This window comes from Poecilia mexicana, unplaced genomic scaffold (genome assembly GCF_051168715.1).
Source record: "Poecilia mexicana isolate PSO_F unplaced genomic scaffold, ASM5116871v1 scaffold_7, whole genome shotgun sequence".
Taxonomy (NCBI): Eukaryota; Metazoa; Chordata; class Actinopteri; order Cyprinodontiformes; family Poeciliidae; genus Poecilia; species Poecilia mexicana.
In genome coordinates, this window is record NW_028263376.1 from 21691207 (window position 1) to 21710145 (window position 18939).

Genomic DNA, 18939 nt, shown 5'->3' on the forward strand with positions numbered 1-18939 from the left:
TCAGCAACAAGGCAGTTCAGAGTGCTTTACATCATGAAAACATAAAAAAATTGTAAAGATTGTGAAATCAGTCACACACATCACAAATGACAGTTTTTGACTTTTTTTTTTTACAACTATAAATCTGAAATGTTGGCACTATCACTTATCCCCCAAATCAATACCACGTTTTACTGCTATTGGGGAATGTCTACAACATTTGGCAAAAATGTATGCCCATTTGCCTTTACAAATAAGCTCAATATTTATATCTGGGTTTTGACTAGACCATTTCTGCTTTGATCTTAAACCAATCCATTGTAGCTCTGACTTTGTATTCAAGCTGGAAGGTGAACTTCTGCCCCAGACTCAAGTCTTTTGCTGCTTTTAACACGATTCTTCCCAGGATTGCCCTGTGTTTAGCTCTATCCATCTTCCAAACCGTTTCGACCAAGGATATGCTGTGTTCAAGAATGATGTGCGGTTTTAGTTTTCAGACTTTTATTTGTGAATTTAAAAGAAAAACATGAGTAATTTACTTTCCCCTTCACAATTAGCCATTACCTTGTGATGTTCTATCACGCACAAGCTCAGCAAGATCCCAAAATTTTGCAGCATCAATGTGAAAAATCTGAAAGAAGTTCAGTTTTGAACGTTACTGTAAATGACTGGGCAACAACAACTCGACACAGGTCAGACTCCCCCTTTTCCAAACAAAAATTTGTAATGAATAATTCAGTCCTCCAAACGGTTTGGATAATTAAAGTTTTTTTCTTCAACATGTTCTATTATGCAACACACATACATCTAAACCAAGCGAGGCAATGAGCATGCTGCCGGGCATGGCACCGCACATCAGAAGTGGCAAAGTAATTAATATTTCACCCACTCGTTTCACATTAACGCCACACAAACACAGTCAGAAAACACAGTCGCAAGAATCAGTCACTCATCGGGAGTCTCACACAGCCGCAGAGCTTCAGCGGGAAATGATTACACAATATCTTTCCTCATTTCGCTTCAAACACAATGTGAAAAATGCTGTTTCCCAACGGCTCCGTGGTCAACACTGCATTCCACATCAATGCAACATCCTGAGTTCAAATCTGGTGCATGACCTTCGTCACGTTGTGGTGAGAGAGCTTCCACTACCGAAGGAAATCGTCCCTCAAAAATAATTCATAACAAGACAGTTTGTGATGGAGGCGTCGGCACTGGCTTTCAATCCGTTTCGTGCAGCTATTCATTTTTTAAACTTTCCGTCAGCCCTGTACAGTGTGTTTGTGTTTTCTAAGGCATGCATTCAGCAAGCTGCCCACTCATATTCATTGTTACACTTCAAACTGGCCTGAAATGTTTGACACAATAAACAGCTGAACAATGAGCTTCACAGTGTCACGGATGCTTGACACAGAAAGAATGGAAAGACTGGCACAAATTACCTTTTCTGGCCAGAGAAACCCGAAACCAAACGTTGGTGTTGGTTGATGTACAAATCCCTCAAGGAAATCCATTTAGAAAACAGGATGGAACTGTTTGTTTGTGAATCGGATGAATGATCAGCCTGTGCCGAACACTTCACAGCTGATCCCAATACACTGTTGCACATTTGTTTCAATGTGAAGAAATACAGAAATACTCCCCCATATAATCAGCAGCGTTATCTTTACTCAGCTGCTGATATTAGCACCAATGCGTATGCAATCACTAAGTTACCACCGACTTTTAAAGTCACAGTGACAGAGAGACTGTATTGACTGGTGCACCTTTCTGCCTTTCTGCATCTTGTCACCTTCTCTGTATGCTGCCCACAAACAGCTGCTGAGTAGGAAAGAGCTCCTAGAGATAATCTGAAGCATTAAACTATAAGATGTTCAAAGCAAATCGCCAAGCTACAGAAGAATGAGTAACTTTTTCTGCAAGTTGTGTCTCCACATTATTAACTGAAACCACACTGAAATATTTTATAAAAAGAAAGATCGAATCATATTTAAAAAAAATAAAGATTTAGCATGCTAACATTAACCTTGCACTTCACAAACTTCATTGTCAGCTGTAGCAAAATTTGACTTTCTACTGTATACATTGACTCAGGGACACTTTTACAAATTAATGATAAAACCAAGTTTTAGACACCATAATATCCATGAATATATACATTTTATAGCAAAATACAATGATCAACACACAACACAGAGATGCCTGAGGCAGCAGCATATCATGTGTGACATCAGTACAATAATTGGCCAACTTTCATTTTTATTGCAATATAATTGCTAGATTATAGAAGAAAAGCATTTCAGTCAACATGCCCGACAATTTTAAGGTTTTTCATTGGACGGTAATAAATTACGTTGGTTATGTCTGACTGTCCGACGTGTTTTCACAAACAATTCTGATCATTTATGTAGCTGGCTCCACCACAAGCTGACTCCGCCATGAACTGAAAAACCAAGTTGAAACACAAAAATGTAAATACAACTGATGAGAAGGAAGGAAACGAGCTAATGTGCAAGGCCAGAAAACTGCAGCAACAAAGAATTCAAACCTGACCAAAGCCAGAAAAAAAAAAAAAACCTGAAATATGACCATAATAGAGTCCCTTTGCAAAGCTCCCTCTCATCAGAATTTAACCTAACAAGAATTCTGATTCATTTTTGTGAACCGCTGTACCCTTAATGCTAACCTTTTTTTGGACCAGACTGTGCTGGCTGTCAGAATACCTGAAACTCCCAGGCGACTGTATAGAAAGCAGAAAGGATTATAATGTTCTCCAGCCACAAAATCGTAGCTTTTAGCATGGTATGATGAGGCGCCATTATTCTTTTGATAAGACTAACTTCTGTGCCATGTACCACAGCTCCAAATAATACTGCAGCTTTTGAGAATCAATCCAGCAAGGACAAAGAAGCAGAGTTTCATGGAGGCGCACAGCATTCAGCCGTTATCAGTTAGCAATCAGCTGATTGTAATTGTGTCAGGATAATCCTGCTGTACAGTAAACAAAGCTCCTCAGCTGCTTACAGTCATCATAATCCATTTAACCTAATAGCCTTTAGCTGTTTTTAAAAATGACTCACTAAGCAACAATCAAGCCAAGACAAGAGGAGCGGATAAATAAGTGAGTTAATCAGTGACGTTTTCGCAATTTAACAGAGTCTAAAAACAACTTGCAAATGTTTCTCATCAGACACTGAACAGTTTTTTTTTTTTTATAGAACTTTTTTTTTTTTTTAAACCGTGAAGAATGATTTATTTTTGTGCTGCACATGAGCCAAAAGTGGGCTATGGATTAAGCGCATATTTCTTTTTAATGATGAAGCACAAAGCACTAGGAGGCAGCTCTGAAACTCTCACAAGTCTTTTGAAGCTCCCACTAGTCAGTCCCACAGATTTGACAGACTGCTCTCTTTTTCTCCTTGTTTGCCGAGAAGGTTTCTGAAGGTCTGAGCTCAGGGCAGGCTAATGGCTCAGCAGCACTGAAGGCTCATTTTAAGACGAGATCATATTTCATTAAGGCTGAACCTGATTATCTCCTCCCATAGTGCACTTGGTCACAAAAAAGACGAGCGTACACATCAGCCGAACAAAACAGAGGCTCCCAGACCTGCATTCATGAGACGCTGATGACTGGAGAACAGCTGCAAAGCCTCCGACATTAGGACACGGCAAAGTCTGCAGCTGTCAAGCTGTCACTCCCGATACATCTGACGAAGAAAGGCTAACTACAGCAGGGCATTGATTTTAGCTGGGACAACTTCTAGACAATGACAGAAGGACGACAGAAAGCCGCTGGTGTTTGGATGTGATATGTACACGCTGCTCTTATTAAGAGACACGGCGCACATTTAGAACTGTAACACCAAATAATATCTTACTGTACCCAAAGGACGCAGACTTCCACTTGCGGCAGGGGATGACCCTCTTGCAACCTTCGGATCCTAACCTCCTGGGATTTTCTGTGGCTTCAACCGGCAGTGATGCATGCCTCCTAAAAAATAAAAAAAAAAAAAAAAAAAAAAGGAGAAACAGTGTCACAGCACAACACAAACCTGCAAACATATGACGACAGATGTGAGGAGAAAAATGATCAGTGTGAAACTGCCACTTGTCAATGAAGCATTAATTATTTGAAGAACTAAATCTCTTTGTGGATTTCACTCTTCCCAATGTTTTGTTTATTTTCATCGGCGTAATCAAACATTTCAGATATAAACTGCAAACTGGAAATGACACATTTCAGTTTTATTTCTACAATATGTCATCAAAAGGAAAGAAAAAAAGTCATTTGCTAAGCGATATCTTTTTATCAGTTTGGCACAAATACTACTACTACAGCATATTACCTGAATTCATTTTTTAACATATTAAAAGGTAAGCTACAGGAACAGAGAAATGGCCTCAGGTCCCACTATGATCAACTACAAACGACGTAAAAGCTGTACGTGCTACTGCCTGCGGCTCGTTAATAAGACCGATGAGCTCGTATTCAGCTTTTTTTTTATTTATGTTCTATTGATCATATTTCTGTTATTTTCGAAACATTTATTTTGATTTTCTCTCTTCTATTTTGTAAAAAAGTCACTACAACTATTGAGCTGGTTGTTTTTGACGTTTACACACCATTTCTTAGAAAGCTGTGAGCAATTGAAAATGGGATGGAGGATTTTTTATTTATTTATTTATTTTTGTTATCGACAACATCTCCTGGGATTGGTCTTACCCCATCTCCACCCAATTAAGTAAAATACACCTGCACTGCGCTGCAAGAGTTTTACTCTTTAAATTACAGAATGCTGTAGAAAATAAGCTGTACAGATATTGAGGAAAACTAACTGCATTAATTTAAGCGGGTAGATCACTCATATGGCTTAGTTTTGAAAACATTATTGTCCTTGAACTGAATTTTTCTCCACATGCCTCAAATCTCCCTGTGTGTAAAACACAATTTCTCAGAAAAACGCAGTCCGCTCTGACTGGGAGAAACTGAATTACGAGCAATAATATCATCTAGTCCAAAGAAAAATATTAGAAAAAAAAAAGCAAGGCATTCACCTTTTCAGACACACAGACAGATATATATTAAAGATATTAAAACTATTTAGTTAATGTACATACATTTTAGAATGTAAACACTGAAAATTATGTTCAGTGTACATTCGTTGATCAGCTATTAATCATATGCGTCATGATGTGTGATATTTCTCTTCATCTGTATTTACACTGTTACATTTTCTAAGCAAGTCTTCATCAGCAATAAGAGGCTAATAGAAATTATAATCTTGTCCAATATGGAGGATCACAGAAAGGAAAAGCCAACAGGAGTGAGGTTTAATTGTAGAGCATGTGACCTCACTTTTAAGCTTTGTTTGTACTCTACACAAGACTGTTGTATGTAGAGATCTCCTAAGAGGCATGTCTCTCTCATCCATTGTTTACTAATGCTTCAACAAAACAAAGCCTTTTGGTTGTTTCAGATGGATGAAGCACAGTTCGTAAGCTTGCAGCTTGCAGCCAAACACTAAGAACAAAGTTGTCACCCAGTTATTTCAGTACCAGATCAAGAAATCCAACTTTATTCAACGTTTTTTTTAAAAACCGCAACAATTTTCCATCTTATTCTTCCCTTAAATGAGATGGCAGAGAAAATACCAGGATGGTAGACAATTTCTCTTGCTGTATGGGACGTAGGTCACAGCCCTGCCCCTCCACCACCTGTTGCTGTGCACTGTCGGTCAGCTGGGTGTAAGACTGTTCCACCTTCAAATACTCGTATTGCTCTTTCAAGACAAAATGTAATGCTGCAAATAACATTAGTAAAATTGTATTACCTAAATATTATTTTGGGAGCATTAAAGCAATTTGATCATGTCATACAACTGAATGTCAGTCAACTACTTATAAATGTAAAGCGTTTATTGCTTTTAACTTTAGTTATTATGGCTTAGAGTTAATACCAAAACTCAGTCCTTCATAAAAATGGAATATTTTATAATACGACTTTTAACCAGTGATGATTTATAACACTGCCGACACTCTCAGCATGTTCTGTCCAGGCATAGAAATGGAAAGTTGAGTGGAAGACAAAAGTGTGGTAGAAAAGGTTGCACAAGCTACAGAGATCTTAATCTGGCGTGGCACGTAAAGCAAAGATAAAAAAAAAATCTTTGTGTATTAAATTTAGGAGCTTGGTTATATTGTAATAACTTAAAGGAGATGCATCTGTATATTTCTTTTTTTGAAATTCTGTGTGAATACAGCAAAATGCTGGCATTTTAACTCAAGGTCATCATGTCATGAGAATCCCACACCAGCACGTACTACTGAGAAGATGAAGTCTTTATGTCAGATCTCTTCTGTGCTTTTCTTTTTTTCCAAGCATTAAATTAATTTTATTGTTTAAAACAAGTTGCAGACACAAATCCAGCTCTGAAGTCCAGAGAGACAGCAGAGGCTGATTGTGTCATGCCTACCGCCATTTGCTGCTATTTTTCTGCATAATGAAATATTAATTTGAAATATGCAAATTCAGGACTCAGAGCTATGGACCCTAACTAAGAAGGAATTCACTCAGCTTCTCACCTTTAGCTACTCCAGGGGTGACACCAAGTCAAATGCTGTGAACTTTTTTCAAACCTGAAAGTGGCAAAGCTGCTTTAGAAAGATTCTCTTCCCCCAGACAGAGATGTGTTGCAGACAAAGCCCTCAGTCTGCTGTACACAGACTGTACTCAGCATACACAGTTTACTGTAAATGGAGTTCATGTATAATGGAGTGGATTTAAATAGCACTCCTCTCGCCTTGTTGGTCTAACAAGTCCTACAGGCTGCCCCCCACTTTGGCTTTTGTCCATCATAAAAACCATCAAACACTAGTTGACATTTGGAGACGTGTCGACTTCAGTTGCTTCCTTTAGATTATATGAGTTGGGGGATGGATATCAGCAAGGGCGTAGGTTCGGTCTAAGTTTTGGTGGGGACCTTGACCCCCCCGCCCCCCCGGCAGCACAGTGAAATGCCCAAGAGCACCGAACATTTTTGAGAAGGGGGAGGAAACCACATTGGCTTAATAACCCCCTCCCCCCAACCATAACCATATCATACATCTTGTGTATACAACCAGATACAGTCATACTCAGCAGATCAGTTCAAGAACACTTTACTTTTTCCTTTACAAAATTCAGCAAACGTTACAAGTAAGATCAAAAGAAATATCCTCTGGATACAGGAAACACAATTGCAGATAAGAAGAAATCAATAATAAAATAAAATAATATATTGCACTAACAAAAAAAATAAAGATGAATAAAATTCTCTGTATTATTGCAATGTTTGTTGTCACTCACATTCAGTGCTGACCTTACTAAACACCAGACTTTACAACAAATGCGTTGCGTGATAGATATCTAACTTATGGGTCCACTCACTGTACTTACAGCCGACGTAGCGAAATAACTTCTAATGTCTGTCCTTTTCTTTTTTGGTGGCGACATGGTCTCGGAGACTCAGAAGGAGACGCGTGTGCCCAGCTAGCCGCCGCCTTTTGCAGCTAATCAAAGAACGTCCGACGATTCAACTGACTCCCCCTCCCCCCACCCCCCCGACAGCACCGTTCCGACACGGTCTCGGAGGCTCATAATAAATGTCAAACTAAGAAGCTTCCGTTCCGCGCACCGCCTGTTGCTGCTAATCAAAGATCGTAGATCCACGTTCTTTGAGCCAATATGGCAAAAATTGGTCGGGACTTTTTCATATCCCGTGAATATTGGTCGGGACATGTCCCTACCGTCCCTACCCAAACCTACGCCCATGGATATCAGTACAGCCAAAACTCCTCTTTTATGTTTTAAGAGACTTAAATTTAACCATAAGGGCCCTTACATTCATCCTTTCATATTCTACACTGATGACCAAGTTTTCCATTTTTATGTAAAATTTTATTAAAGCAAGTCTTCAATCTGTTCACATCATATTTTAACTTTTACAGCTTTAAAAGTTAAAATGTGACTTGAATAGATTCAAAAAGAGTTCAGCTATTTGAAAGTGGACATTCAAATCTTTACTGATTGAAACACTTAACAGCATAACTACAGATTTCGGATTACTTTTGATACTGGTCTTCAGAAGAATGAGTCCAAGGAGATGTCTTAAAGCTTTTTCTTGGTCTTTTGATGGCTGTTAATGTTGAAAATTCTTCAAACTTCAGCACATCAACAATAATGACCACAGTGTTTTACATAACAGCCTTAGACATCTAACATGCATTTCTGGTTCTGCGTTGGCTTCTTTCCCCAATATTTACGGCAAAGGAGTTTGGCAGTTAAGGCTTATGATCTCTCTTCAGTGAAAATGTCTTAACCAGTGGAGCTCCCCAAGGCTCAGTACTCAGTCCAGGTATTTATTCAGTCTTATAATTATATCTGTTACAATTTTCATGATATTTGCTGTCTTCTAAAACACATTAGCATAAAATGTTATCTAAATTGATCGACTGTGTTGGGCCTAATGCATACCTCCTAGTGTGGTCTCTAGTGTCTGCTAGACAGTCCTTTATCATTTGTACCTACCCACTAAGATTCATTAAGGATCCTTGCAGTCCAGATTTTTGTGATCATGCTGGCACAGAGGGCAGGGAAAGTCCATCCAACCAGGAAAATATACTTTTGGCACGCAGTTTGGATGTGTGCCACTTGAAATGTAATATAAATAGACTGAGGATTGAGACTTGATATGATGTGCTGCTCTACTGGATTACAAAAGTGCACTGATGCTGTCTAAGAGGCCATAGTAAAAAAATTGTACAACTTTGAGTGAAACATGGCTGTTCAGCTGAGCTAAAAAGGAGCTTGTGTACACTGACATGGAGAGGCATGTTATCCACTTTACTCATGAAAAACCTATCTGGCTTACAATTTTCAGAAACAATGATTATAGAACCACCTAGATTATACTCACACATCAGTTAAGTAATTAATGAAGACCAACATTTATAACCTTGGCTAAATTTTCATTCACTGGACTTGCATATAAAATTAATCTCTTGGTCTTTCATCATTCACTTAAAAATGTTCAGAGCAGTGTGATGCCTCGTTTATCTAACTGTAGAAAGCTTCTCCTTTGCCGAAGCAAGGTCAGTGACACGTTCCAATAAGCGAGATCATATAACCCCCCGTTCTAAATTCTTCACACCGGCTTCCTGTTGAGCTCAGAATTCATTTTGAAATATTAGTCTTTACACAAAGCAGCAAATGGTCAGGAAACACGGATATCCTTTAACTACACTTATACAGTTTCTTGTTCTCTAAGAAGGAAAATCAAAATCTCTAAAATCCAAACCTAATTTCCGTTTCAGAGTAATAAAATCATTTTAAGCTGGATTAAAATGAACTGTATTGAATTAGGGCAATCTATTTAGTCACACATTTGGAAAACAATGCCCAAAATTGAGGTTGCTTGTCAAAAGGGACTTCTGCTCTTGTAAAGGGCAGAGACAAAGGACACAGTTGGAGCCCTAGATACCAAAGTTGAGTATTTGTCGGCAGCAGAGGACGGGTTTCAGTGATCCCTGAGGACTACTCCTGCTTTGGGTGTGAGACAGCTCTACAGCAGGTGTTGAAACACCGCACTGTCACTTCCTGTCCCTGAAGATAAATATCAGCTCAGCTATTCTGTCACTACATCAAAGGACTTTTTAAGGTTAGATATCTTTGTGAACTAAGAGCCGTTTGGTCCACACCGTGTGCCGTTTCCTCAGCTGCAGAAAACCCCTGCTCCAAGGGTTTTCCTGCAATAACTTACCTTGAAAAGAAACTGCAAGTGTGCATCTTCTGTGCTTCCCTTTTACAAATGCATTACATTAATTCCTTTGGCATAATATTCCGCTTCATTAATTATCTCACATTCCATTGACAACAATGCCATGAATAGAGCAAATGATGCAATTGATCGGACACGCTGTGCTTTGCTGCTGTGGCTTCGAAACACACTAAAAGAGAGAGGTTGGGACCTCCAACACATCAGCCCAGCAGAGCTTTATTCTCTTCATTGTCATCTATATAATAATGGTTGAGCTGTATAATCCTCGCCTCTCTGTTTTCTCCAAGTCTCGGCGGAGGAGTAAAGGAAAATAAAAGCCACAGTCCAAGGTTTTTCTACAATGCATGCAGTCAATCACTGTGCTAGAGTCTCTCACAAGATCCCCCGTCTTGCTTGGAGTCGATTCTAATAAATATGAAATTTCAATTAGCCATCATTTTTTTTTCCTTTCATACTCTTGTCAAATACAACTGCCATCCATCCCAAAGCTCAGCAGCTACGCTTTTATGAATGAGTGAAAAGGGCACGAGGAGGAGCGGCAGTGTGGGAACATTCACCGAGGAACAATCCAGTGAAAGCAGGTCACTGTGAAGCTGTTGATCCCCTGCCTGAATGTCTCAGCCAACGTCTAATCACGTCTGAATAAAGCCATCTATTCTGATTTCACAACAGCAGACCAATTAAACACAACCATGTCGGTAATCCTCTCTCATTAAGCACAGAGTGTGGTGGACAGTATAGGCAGCGCTGCTGACTTCTCCCCCCCCCAACAAAAACCTCCTCCAAACCAGTGCAAAGCAATCCTGCAGGATCGTGCCTTATTTATTTATAGCGCCAGTGCCAAGTTCAGAGGCTCCTGCATTATTAATGATAATGAAACCTACCGAGCCATGTTGCACAGAATTTTTTTAAAAACTGCCAGTCTCACTGGTGTCATGCTGTAGCATATTAACAAGGTGTGAGATGTAAGCAACTGTGTGTTGTCAGCAGATTGCTGTTATGACAGTTCAGTTTATCCTGCTGTCGGTTCAGGTGACAAACAAGGAACAGCAAAAAAGATGGAGAAAATCATAATGACAGGTAACTGTGATGCTTCCCAAACTGAAGCAACAGCAGACTTACACGCCATTCTTATCAAAAGAGAGTTATTTAGGACATATCACTAATTATAAAAGCATATACTGAACTGTAAAATGATGATTTTGTTATCAAAAGAAACAGAGATCTTTCAAAGTAGTTTTTATGTTTCACTGGAACATTTCCAGTGAAGCACCCTGGTAGCACGATTGCCTTTGAGCAAGAAAGTTTAGGTTTAAATCTGGGCTGAGGTCTTTATGCATGGAGTCTGCATGTTTTCCCTGTGCATGTGTGGGTTCTCTATGGGAACTGAGACAATCCAAAAACATATGTTTGCTGGGTTAGAGGAGAAGTCAACATGTCTGACATTTTTTTTGTCTGACTGTATTAAACTCATACATAACATAATCAAACACTTGCAACAACAATAGACATCCACTCAGCTGTAACACACCAGTGAACACTTGCTGATGCCTCAACATGTCAGAGCTGTGAATACCAGAACTGTTAAGAAAATGTAAACATGTTGATGTAAGTAAAAAAACAAAACAAAAGAAAGAAAAAAAAACTGTTTCTTCTTTCCGCTGTTCCAAAATAAACAGCAGAGCACACTGCTGGAACACAACTCATTCATGGATTTTTGTAAGAGGGTGTTCATCAAAACATATGCCTGCTTTTCACAGGATGATGATAATGAATGAGGCTTTGATGTGAAGCCACTTTGCTGTTCTATTTCGCATCCATAAAAAAGCTCTCAGTGGCCGTACTCGACCAGGTCTACTTTTGAAGCTAAAGAACCGTGATGTCTAATGAAGCCCTCGCTGCACTGGCACACCTACTTTCTTGTCCGTTCTATTTATCAAACTGTCTTCAGATCACATCACCTCGTGTTTCGCATTTAGCCGCATCTACACCTGATGGCTCTGCTCTAAAAGCAAAAAGGTTACCCTTCTTTTTACAGAATGAGAATGTCGTCTTGGGTTGTAAGCTCAGGACTAATTGAGGAAATGCAACAAAAGCACAACAGCTAAGAATGCAGAGGCCGTTTGGTTTCCAACCACATCAAATCGAAGTTCTGTTTCCCCTAACGTTCCGTCTGTGTTTTGGTTTCAATTCCCACAACAACTTGCAAAAAAATTTAAAAAAAAAATACATAGATGCATCTGTTTGAAAATAGTTGAAGCAATACTCTCTACATTTTTAGCACTCTGTAAAACATACTTTCCTGTCTGTGATCACTTTTTCCCAATAAATATTTTATATCAGGTCTGTATTATTAATGCTGGGAGTTGCAGAGTACAATAGATTCCAGCACTAGTTATAAAACAAATTGATTCACAGGTGTTTGAGCTTAACAGGCCAACTTCACCGGAGTCAAATAACATTATATTATTTAGTATTTCAGAAATATGGTCTGGCTCAAATGCTGCTGAACTTTGTGTGAAATTATGTCGCTAAAAATCCTCAATTGTTATATTGTAATTAGGGCTAAGTTTATGTTTCAAAATTATACATAATGGTTGCACACTCCTGGCATATCTCCACCTGGACATTTGACTAACCATCTCATGAGAATTGATAGAGATCTGTCCAGTTGGCTGGGTTAGTGGTATGGGTACAGCTTTAGAACATTGATACCAGTTTAGACATATAAACTGAACTGGTTTAGATCATTCATATAGCTTGTTAGTCTCTTATGTTGTTCAGTCTATTTGCACGGGATCTTCTTGAGACATCCAAATAACTTTGTGCATGTAAGGCAGCCCGCCTTCTTTAATATTCCACTTGATGAAATATCACCACCAAAATAGACTAAGCATGATGTTATTACTGCCATGCTTTTAATAAACTGAGTGTCCTTTGCTTGAATATCTACTCATGCCTCCTCCAAACATTCTTCTTGTTTTGGGGCCGAACAGCTCAATCTTTGTCTCTTTTGACCATAAAACCTCCCAGTTTTATGGTCTGCAAATTTCAGCAGAGCTTGAAGGTGTCGATTTTGGAAAAGGGGCTTATTTGTTGGTCAGCAGAGTCTCAGTCCATATTGATTTTAAACTTGCTTCACGGTGGACAGTGACACTTCTGTTTCAGCAGCTTCCAGTTTATGAGGCACTTGAGTCTGGGTTCCTGGATTACACGTAAACATCCTCACCAATTTCCTTTCACCTGAGGTGACGGCTTGATTTGGAGGAGTGAAACTTCGACACGATTTGGTGTTTCGGCAGAACAATGCTCGCTACCACATCAAAGTCGGTCTTGGACATAAATAAATGAGGCTAAAAGTAAGCTTCTGGGATAAACCTCAACACTATTAAAAATGAATAGGCCACGCTTAAGAGCTGTGTCAGCCAGAAATATGCAAAAAGATTGTTTGAGGTTTGAAAGAGCTTTTGGTTGGGGCACAACTTACTAAGTGATATACATTCTAAATATATTCAAGCCAGCATTTAAAATATGCATCAAATTCAACAAATCAGGACATTGCAGGGTTGGTAGCTCTCAAGGACCTTACCTGGGCCCCACTCCAGTTAGAGAAAAAGAAGAAGTTTAATGCATCATGAAAAGCCCAAAATGAATATGAAATTGCCGTCAATGATGATCAGAACTATACGTAAAGGTAAATAAGTAACTTTCAAGAATAACTTCTTCCAGGTTTTTGCATGTAACCCTGTTATTGTTCATCAGCTTCAATAAATACAGTTAGATATCGCTTTACAAAACAGTTTGTGTACGCAACTACCTACAAAGAATTAACATTAACGTGTATCTGATCTTCTGTAGTATAAATGGATGATATTAACAATAGCTGTGAAATTATTATGAATAGTGCAGACTGAGAACCGTCTTTTCAGCTGACTTTCTTTATCCACACTTCATTTATTTCTTTAAATTGTTGTAACAGGCAATGTTGCCAGTCTGCTGCATGACAGAACATAAACACACGAGTTTTATAGCAGGAATTATTGAGGAGGTATACAGCAGGGAGAGCCTAGGCTGCAGAACAGACCTGAAATGTTTTTTTTTTTTTTTGTTGTTGTTGTTTTGGGGGGTTTTTTCACCTAAAACAGCAGACAGTTTGTGTGACACCCTTTCTAACGTACTTAGACTGCCTTTGGCTATGAACACATAGCAGTCTGAGGTTGTCTGAGGTGGAGGATGCTTGAAGAAAAACAGCTGATAAGGAGTGTGTTTACCACTGAGCAAAACCCATCTACTCTCTGCACATGGCTTATACTCCTCAGTTATGTCCCCAGTAAAGATCGGTTTACTTCAGTTTTAAAACTGTGGCAGCAGAACCACTCCAACTGCCAACAAGTAAAAACAAAGACAAGGGGCCTTGATGAAAAAGAAAAAAAAATATCCCATCATTTTCTCTTCAACTCTGTAAAATCTACCAGTCGGCAACACAAACAAAAGTGACGAGTTCTGTCTCTGTCGTACAGGTCTATGCTTGTCCTTCAGAGAAAAGAAACCGTATCACCCCGACTAGTGTTCTGATTGCTGTTATATACTTTTACACAACCACAGCTTGAGATTTTTGAAACCCAATCCCAATATTGTGTCAAGGATGTCCAAAGCAAAATGCTGTTGTAATGGAAAAAAAAAAAAAAAAAAAATCAGCAGAAGTCTACGACTGATCATAAAAACTGGAATCAAAAAAAACAGCTCGACCTACCTGACCATTCTGGTGGGGTCAAACTCCAATCTGTAAGGTAGGGGGGAAAAAAAATTGTTAGTTTTGTTTAAACAAATTAAAACTAGAAAAATATTTCAAGAGTAAAAGCTCAAGAAATTGCTACACAAAATAAATTAAATAATTTGATTCAGTGACGTCAGAGATGAGATCGAGTTCAGCAGTGTGGAACTGCAACTGATCTCCTGAGAGATTGCAGCAATTTACAATCAAGTGAGATTTACAAGTTAAACATGTAAAGCCATTTTTAGGTACATCTTGTTAATGCAAAAGAGTGAATTAGCCAATACTTGGGAGAAACTAAACGTATTTAGGACTCTAGTTATGATACAAATGACCCCCAGAGGTCAAACTGAGCATCAAAATCAAAATGAAATGGGATTGTAGTTACTTTTGGGCTGTTGTTGCCATTGACAGAGTCTGATCTGGGTATTTCAGAACCTGCTGATCTAAAAGGAATTTCACATACAAGTCTACACAGAATAAGCTGAAAAAGATATATTGCCTTGTATTAAGGGCTCGGCGTGGTGCTGGTGGTGGAACAGCAAGAGAGACGCTTACTTGGCTTTATACTGAGAACCACAGCTGAGTATTGTTGCTGACCATGTCTATTCTTTCATGACCACACTATACCCATCTTCTGATGGCTTCTTCCTGCAGTAACGCACCACGACTACGAACTTAAATCCTTCCCAACTGGTTTGTAGAATATAACAATGAGTTGACTGTACTCTATACTGACCAGACCTCAGTCCAACAGAGCACCTTCAAAATGGATATTAACGTCAGAGATGTGGAACCAACAAATCCTGTGTTGTGGCTTGTTATTCTGATGTAATTGCATTAAATAGTGACTAAAGATAGCAGATAACTGAAAATTTAATATTTTCTTATGTATAAATAAGATAAGTCTTTTGTGTGTAAGGTCCCACCAACTGTAGAGGATTTTATTAAAAAGCAAAATGGTTTACAAAGCACTAGGTCGACCTCCAGGGAATATGAGGTTCAGTTTAGAAAGTCTTTGTTCTCACAGAATGTTCTATCAATTAAAAGATATCAGTGCAGGAACACACTGCCTGTTACCAGCAGTGTGTACGGTTCATTAGTTATCGGCAATGTGATCATTGAAATGTAGGTATCTTTAAAGAATTTGGAGTTTTTATTTTTGACAGTTTTGTAAAAAAAAATATATATATATTTTTTCACATAAGCCTCTTAAAATAGGGCTTCCCGACTATATAGTTTGTTTTTGCTGTATTTTCTATGTATGAAATTGTATGATTGGATCTGGTGCATCTGGTTTTATGGGACTATGGACAGAAATTAGCATTTTGCTAAATCCGGTATATTTACGACAACAATGTCACATTCATTAATATGCACCATCCCATTTAAATAAAAATCAATCAATCAAAACACAATTTGTTTTGCCTATATTGCTTAACGTTACATTTTGAGGTTTTAGTAAAGAGTTGACCTGAATATGCTTAAAAGTTGATCTCTTCTCTCTCTTTTTTTTTTTTTTTTACCTTGGGCACCTATAACTGTCATCAAATTTTCTGTTACACACTATTAGTCCTCAGTTTTTGCTGCAAAGTTTCAAAGACGCTGTTAGGGGTCCACTGCAGTCACGATGACTGCACTAGAAAGGGAAAGTACTCCTCACCATGCAGAAATAAAATGTGCGGCCTGTTCTTCAAACCATAGCACTGAGGAGCAATAAAGCAACTGCATGGCTGCGTCAGGCCAAATTTATGAGCCGCTTGGTTGGCTCCTCTCACTTTGGAGGAAAACAGTGAAGTAAAGTCCACACAGACTTGACTTTGTGTGGACTTTTTAAATACTGTCGGCTGTGTGCAGAAATGTTCCACTGTTCAGGAAATAACAGCCATCTGCAACTTCATTTCTATTTTGGAAACATTTGTTTATAATTGTCTGACCGTAATCGTCTTTTAATAATTCCCACAAACCACAACAAAAACATGGTATTAGCTGTTTTCCTTTGCGCAAATTATAATGTTGAGATTGTAGAAAGTAGTTCAGGTGAAGGTTGTGGAAGTGTCAGTGAAACACAGTGGGTGGATGAGATTCACTGATTCACTCTCTGCGTTTCACTCACAACAGCAATTAATCAAGCTATTGATTGCCGTGAAAAAAAAAAAACACAATACAGGAAAAAAAAAAAGGAAAAACTCAAACTAATCGCTAAACAGTTGTTGAATGATACACCCATCTTTTAAACTGCCTTCCACCCACTCATTTATATGCAAACCACAAATGGAAGGAGTTATTACATTCTGAAACAACAACAAAAAAAACCTCTTCAGAGTACTATCGCCACTATTAATTTTACCACAATCACCAAAGCTGTTTACGTTACAATTTGTTTTAGTATGCTGACGCTGCAATGAGGGTCCCACTTCCACAGAAGACAGATGGGGTGTCTCCTGCAGCATACACAGCATGACGCATCATCAGTCACTGTTATTCATGTGGAACGTCACTTTGTGCCCATCTGAGCTGCTGCTTGATAAGTTCAAACCTTCTCGGCCACTTCAAGGCCAGCCCAAAGCAAACACAGACATATCATCAAGAAAAATTCAGTTTTGCATACTTTTTTTTTTTTTTTTTTTTTTTAATTAAGATGTTAAAACAAATGTTCCTTTTTTTCTAAACTTGGAGCCAAACAAATGCATCTTTTATTTAGGGGTACATCTACTGCAGTTCTCTGGTCGATCTCTGATCTTTAACAATCCTGATCTGCCGATTCTGATTTTAGCTGATATTATTATTATTTTTTTATTTTTTTTGTCTGAAATGTCATTACCAGTGACGTGCGGTGAGGTTCATTGCTGGTGAGGCACTGACTTATGACTTAAGACACCATGCATGTTATTGGACGTACGGAAATTTCGCGCAAGCATACAACGCTGGAGGGCAAAAAGACTAATCATTTACATGTCATTCATAGCCGCGTTAACTCAGTGAAACTTAGAAATGTAGATATTGATTTCGTGCTATGATCCACAGCAAAGTTATCTGTGTTCGCCAAGCTACGCAGACTCGTTGCCATAGCAACGGACAACAATGCCACTTCATGTTTTAGGATTTAACAACAAAAAACATTCAAGAATTTTGCACACAGAACAGAACATTAAGGCTGTTGTTGTAGTTTGTTTTAGGCTTAATGTTTAATTAATAAATAATTGCTGTGGTACATTAGCTGCCGCTTCTACTTTACTGAATTATTTAGACATACAAACTGTAGTCCAAAAAACACACATTTCATAAAAAAACATATTATTGCTGTCTTACCTTTACGTATCAATGAAATCCATACAACGCTAATTCTGCACAAAAATATCCGTTCATCCAAAGCCAAGTCTATCCTCAGCATGTCTTTTCTACTCCGTTTAAGAATCATCAAACTGTCTCGAAGCGAAACTTTCAGCTCCGGTGTTGGTCTTCCTTAGTTATCATCTCCTGCTTCAATTGAAAATCCACTTTAGAAAACTGTTTAAGTGTAGAAATGTAGTCTTTCATGTTTACGTCGGAATAGAGGAGAAAACAAATATATCGCTGTACTTTACTTATTTACTGTGTGGCTAGCTCCATGGCTAGCTCACTGTGTCTTACTCTGCAGTTGTGCAGTCACAATATCTGGGATCATGAGCGCCCCCAGCGATGAGGCAAGAGAACTGCCTGCCTCCCCTGGAGTCTGTTTTCTGCCGTTTCTGATCACTCCAAAACACGATACACACACAGTTGGTGACAAAAAACAACTGTACATTATAAACATAAGCGAAATTATGGAAAATCAGTCCATATATTAAATGTTTTTTTAGCCATTTTATTACCGACGTACAGACAGGACGAACATGCTCCCATAGAACGGCAGCCAGTGTAGTTAGCGAGAGGTTGCGCAATCCCAGGTGAGGCTCAGCTCGCTGCTGCCTCACCGGCTTCGCTTCTGAGCATTTGAATGGGAAAATGCGAAAATCCAGCGATTTTGAAGAAAAAAATCATCAGAATTAGTTAAGCAAGTAAAAAATAGATACTTTATAGTACAAACCACAGGGTGAAAATAGCAATATAAAGGGTTTTATTATTTTTTTCCATGACGACAGGGGAGGCTCTGCCTCACCTGCCTCCCCTGACCGCAGTCACTGGTCATTACATATAGCAAGAAAGTCACTGAATTGGCAACAGTACTATTGTTGACAGCAAATGTGCAGGCATGATCTGGTGGGCCGGCCTATCACTCAAACCTCTCTTGCAGGAGAGCAGAAGAGGACAGTGGCTGATTTTTGCACCATTGCTAAGGCAGATTAAGGTCATTATCGGTGGATAATGTTGACTTCACATGTAAGTATT

At 38.7% G+C, this 18939-nt stretch overlaps 1 protein-coding gene across 2 annotated transcripts in view; it reads right to left on the minus strand.

Annotated features, from left to right (window-relative positions):
* The window catches only part of iqsec1a (IQ motif and Sec7 domain ArfGEF 1a), a 124726-nt gene that overhangs the window by 80919 nt on the left and 24868 nt on the right, over nt 1–18939 (minus strand). For both annotated transcript variants that reach the window (XM_088007238.1, XM_088007239.1), the window contains exons 2-3: nt 14548–14577; nt 3863–3970 (exon numbers count right to left, since the gene is read on the minus strand). In XM_088007238.1, coding sequence (XP_087863364.1) covers nt 3863–3970; nt 14548–14577 — 138 coding nt within the window. The remainder of the gene's footprint in view (nt 1–3862; nt 3971–14547; nt 14578–18939) is intronic.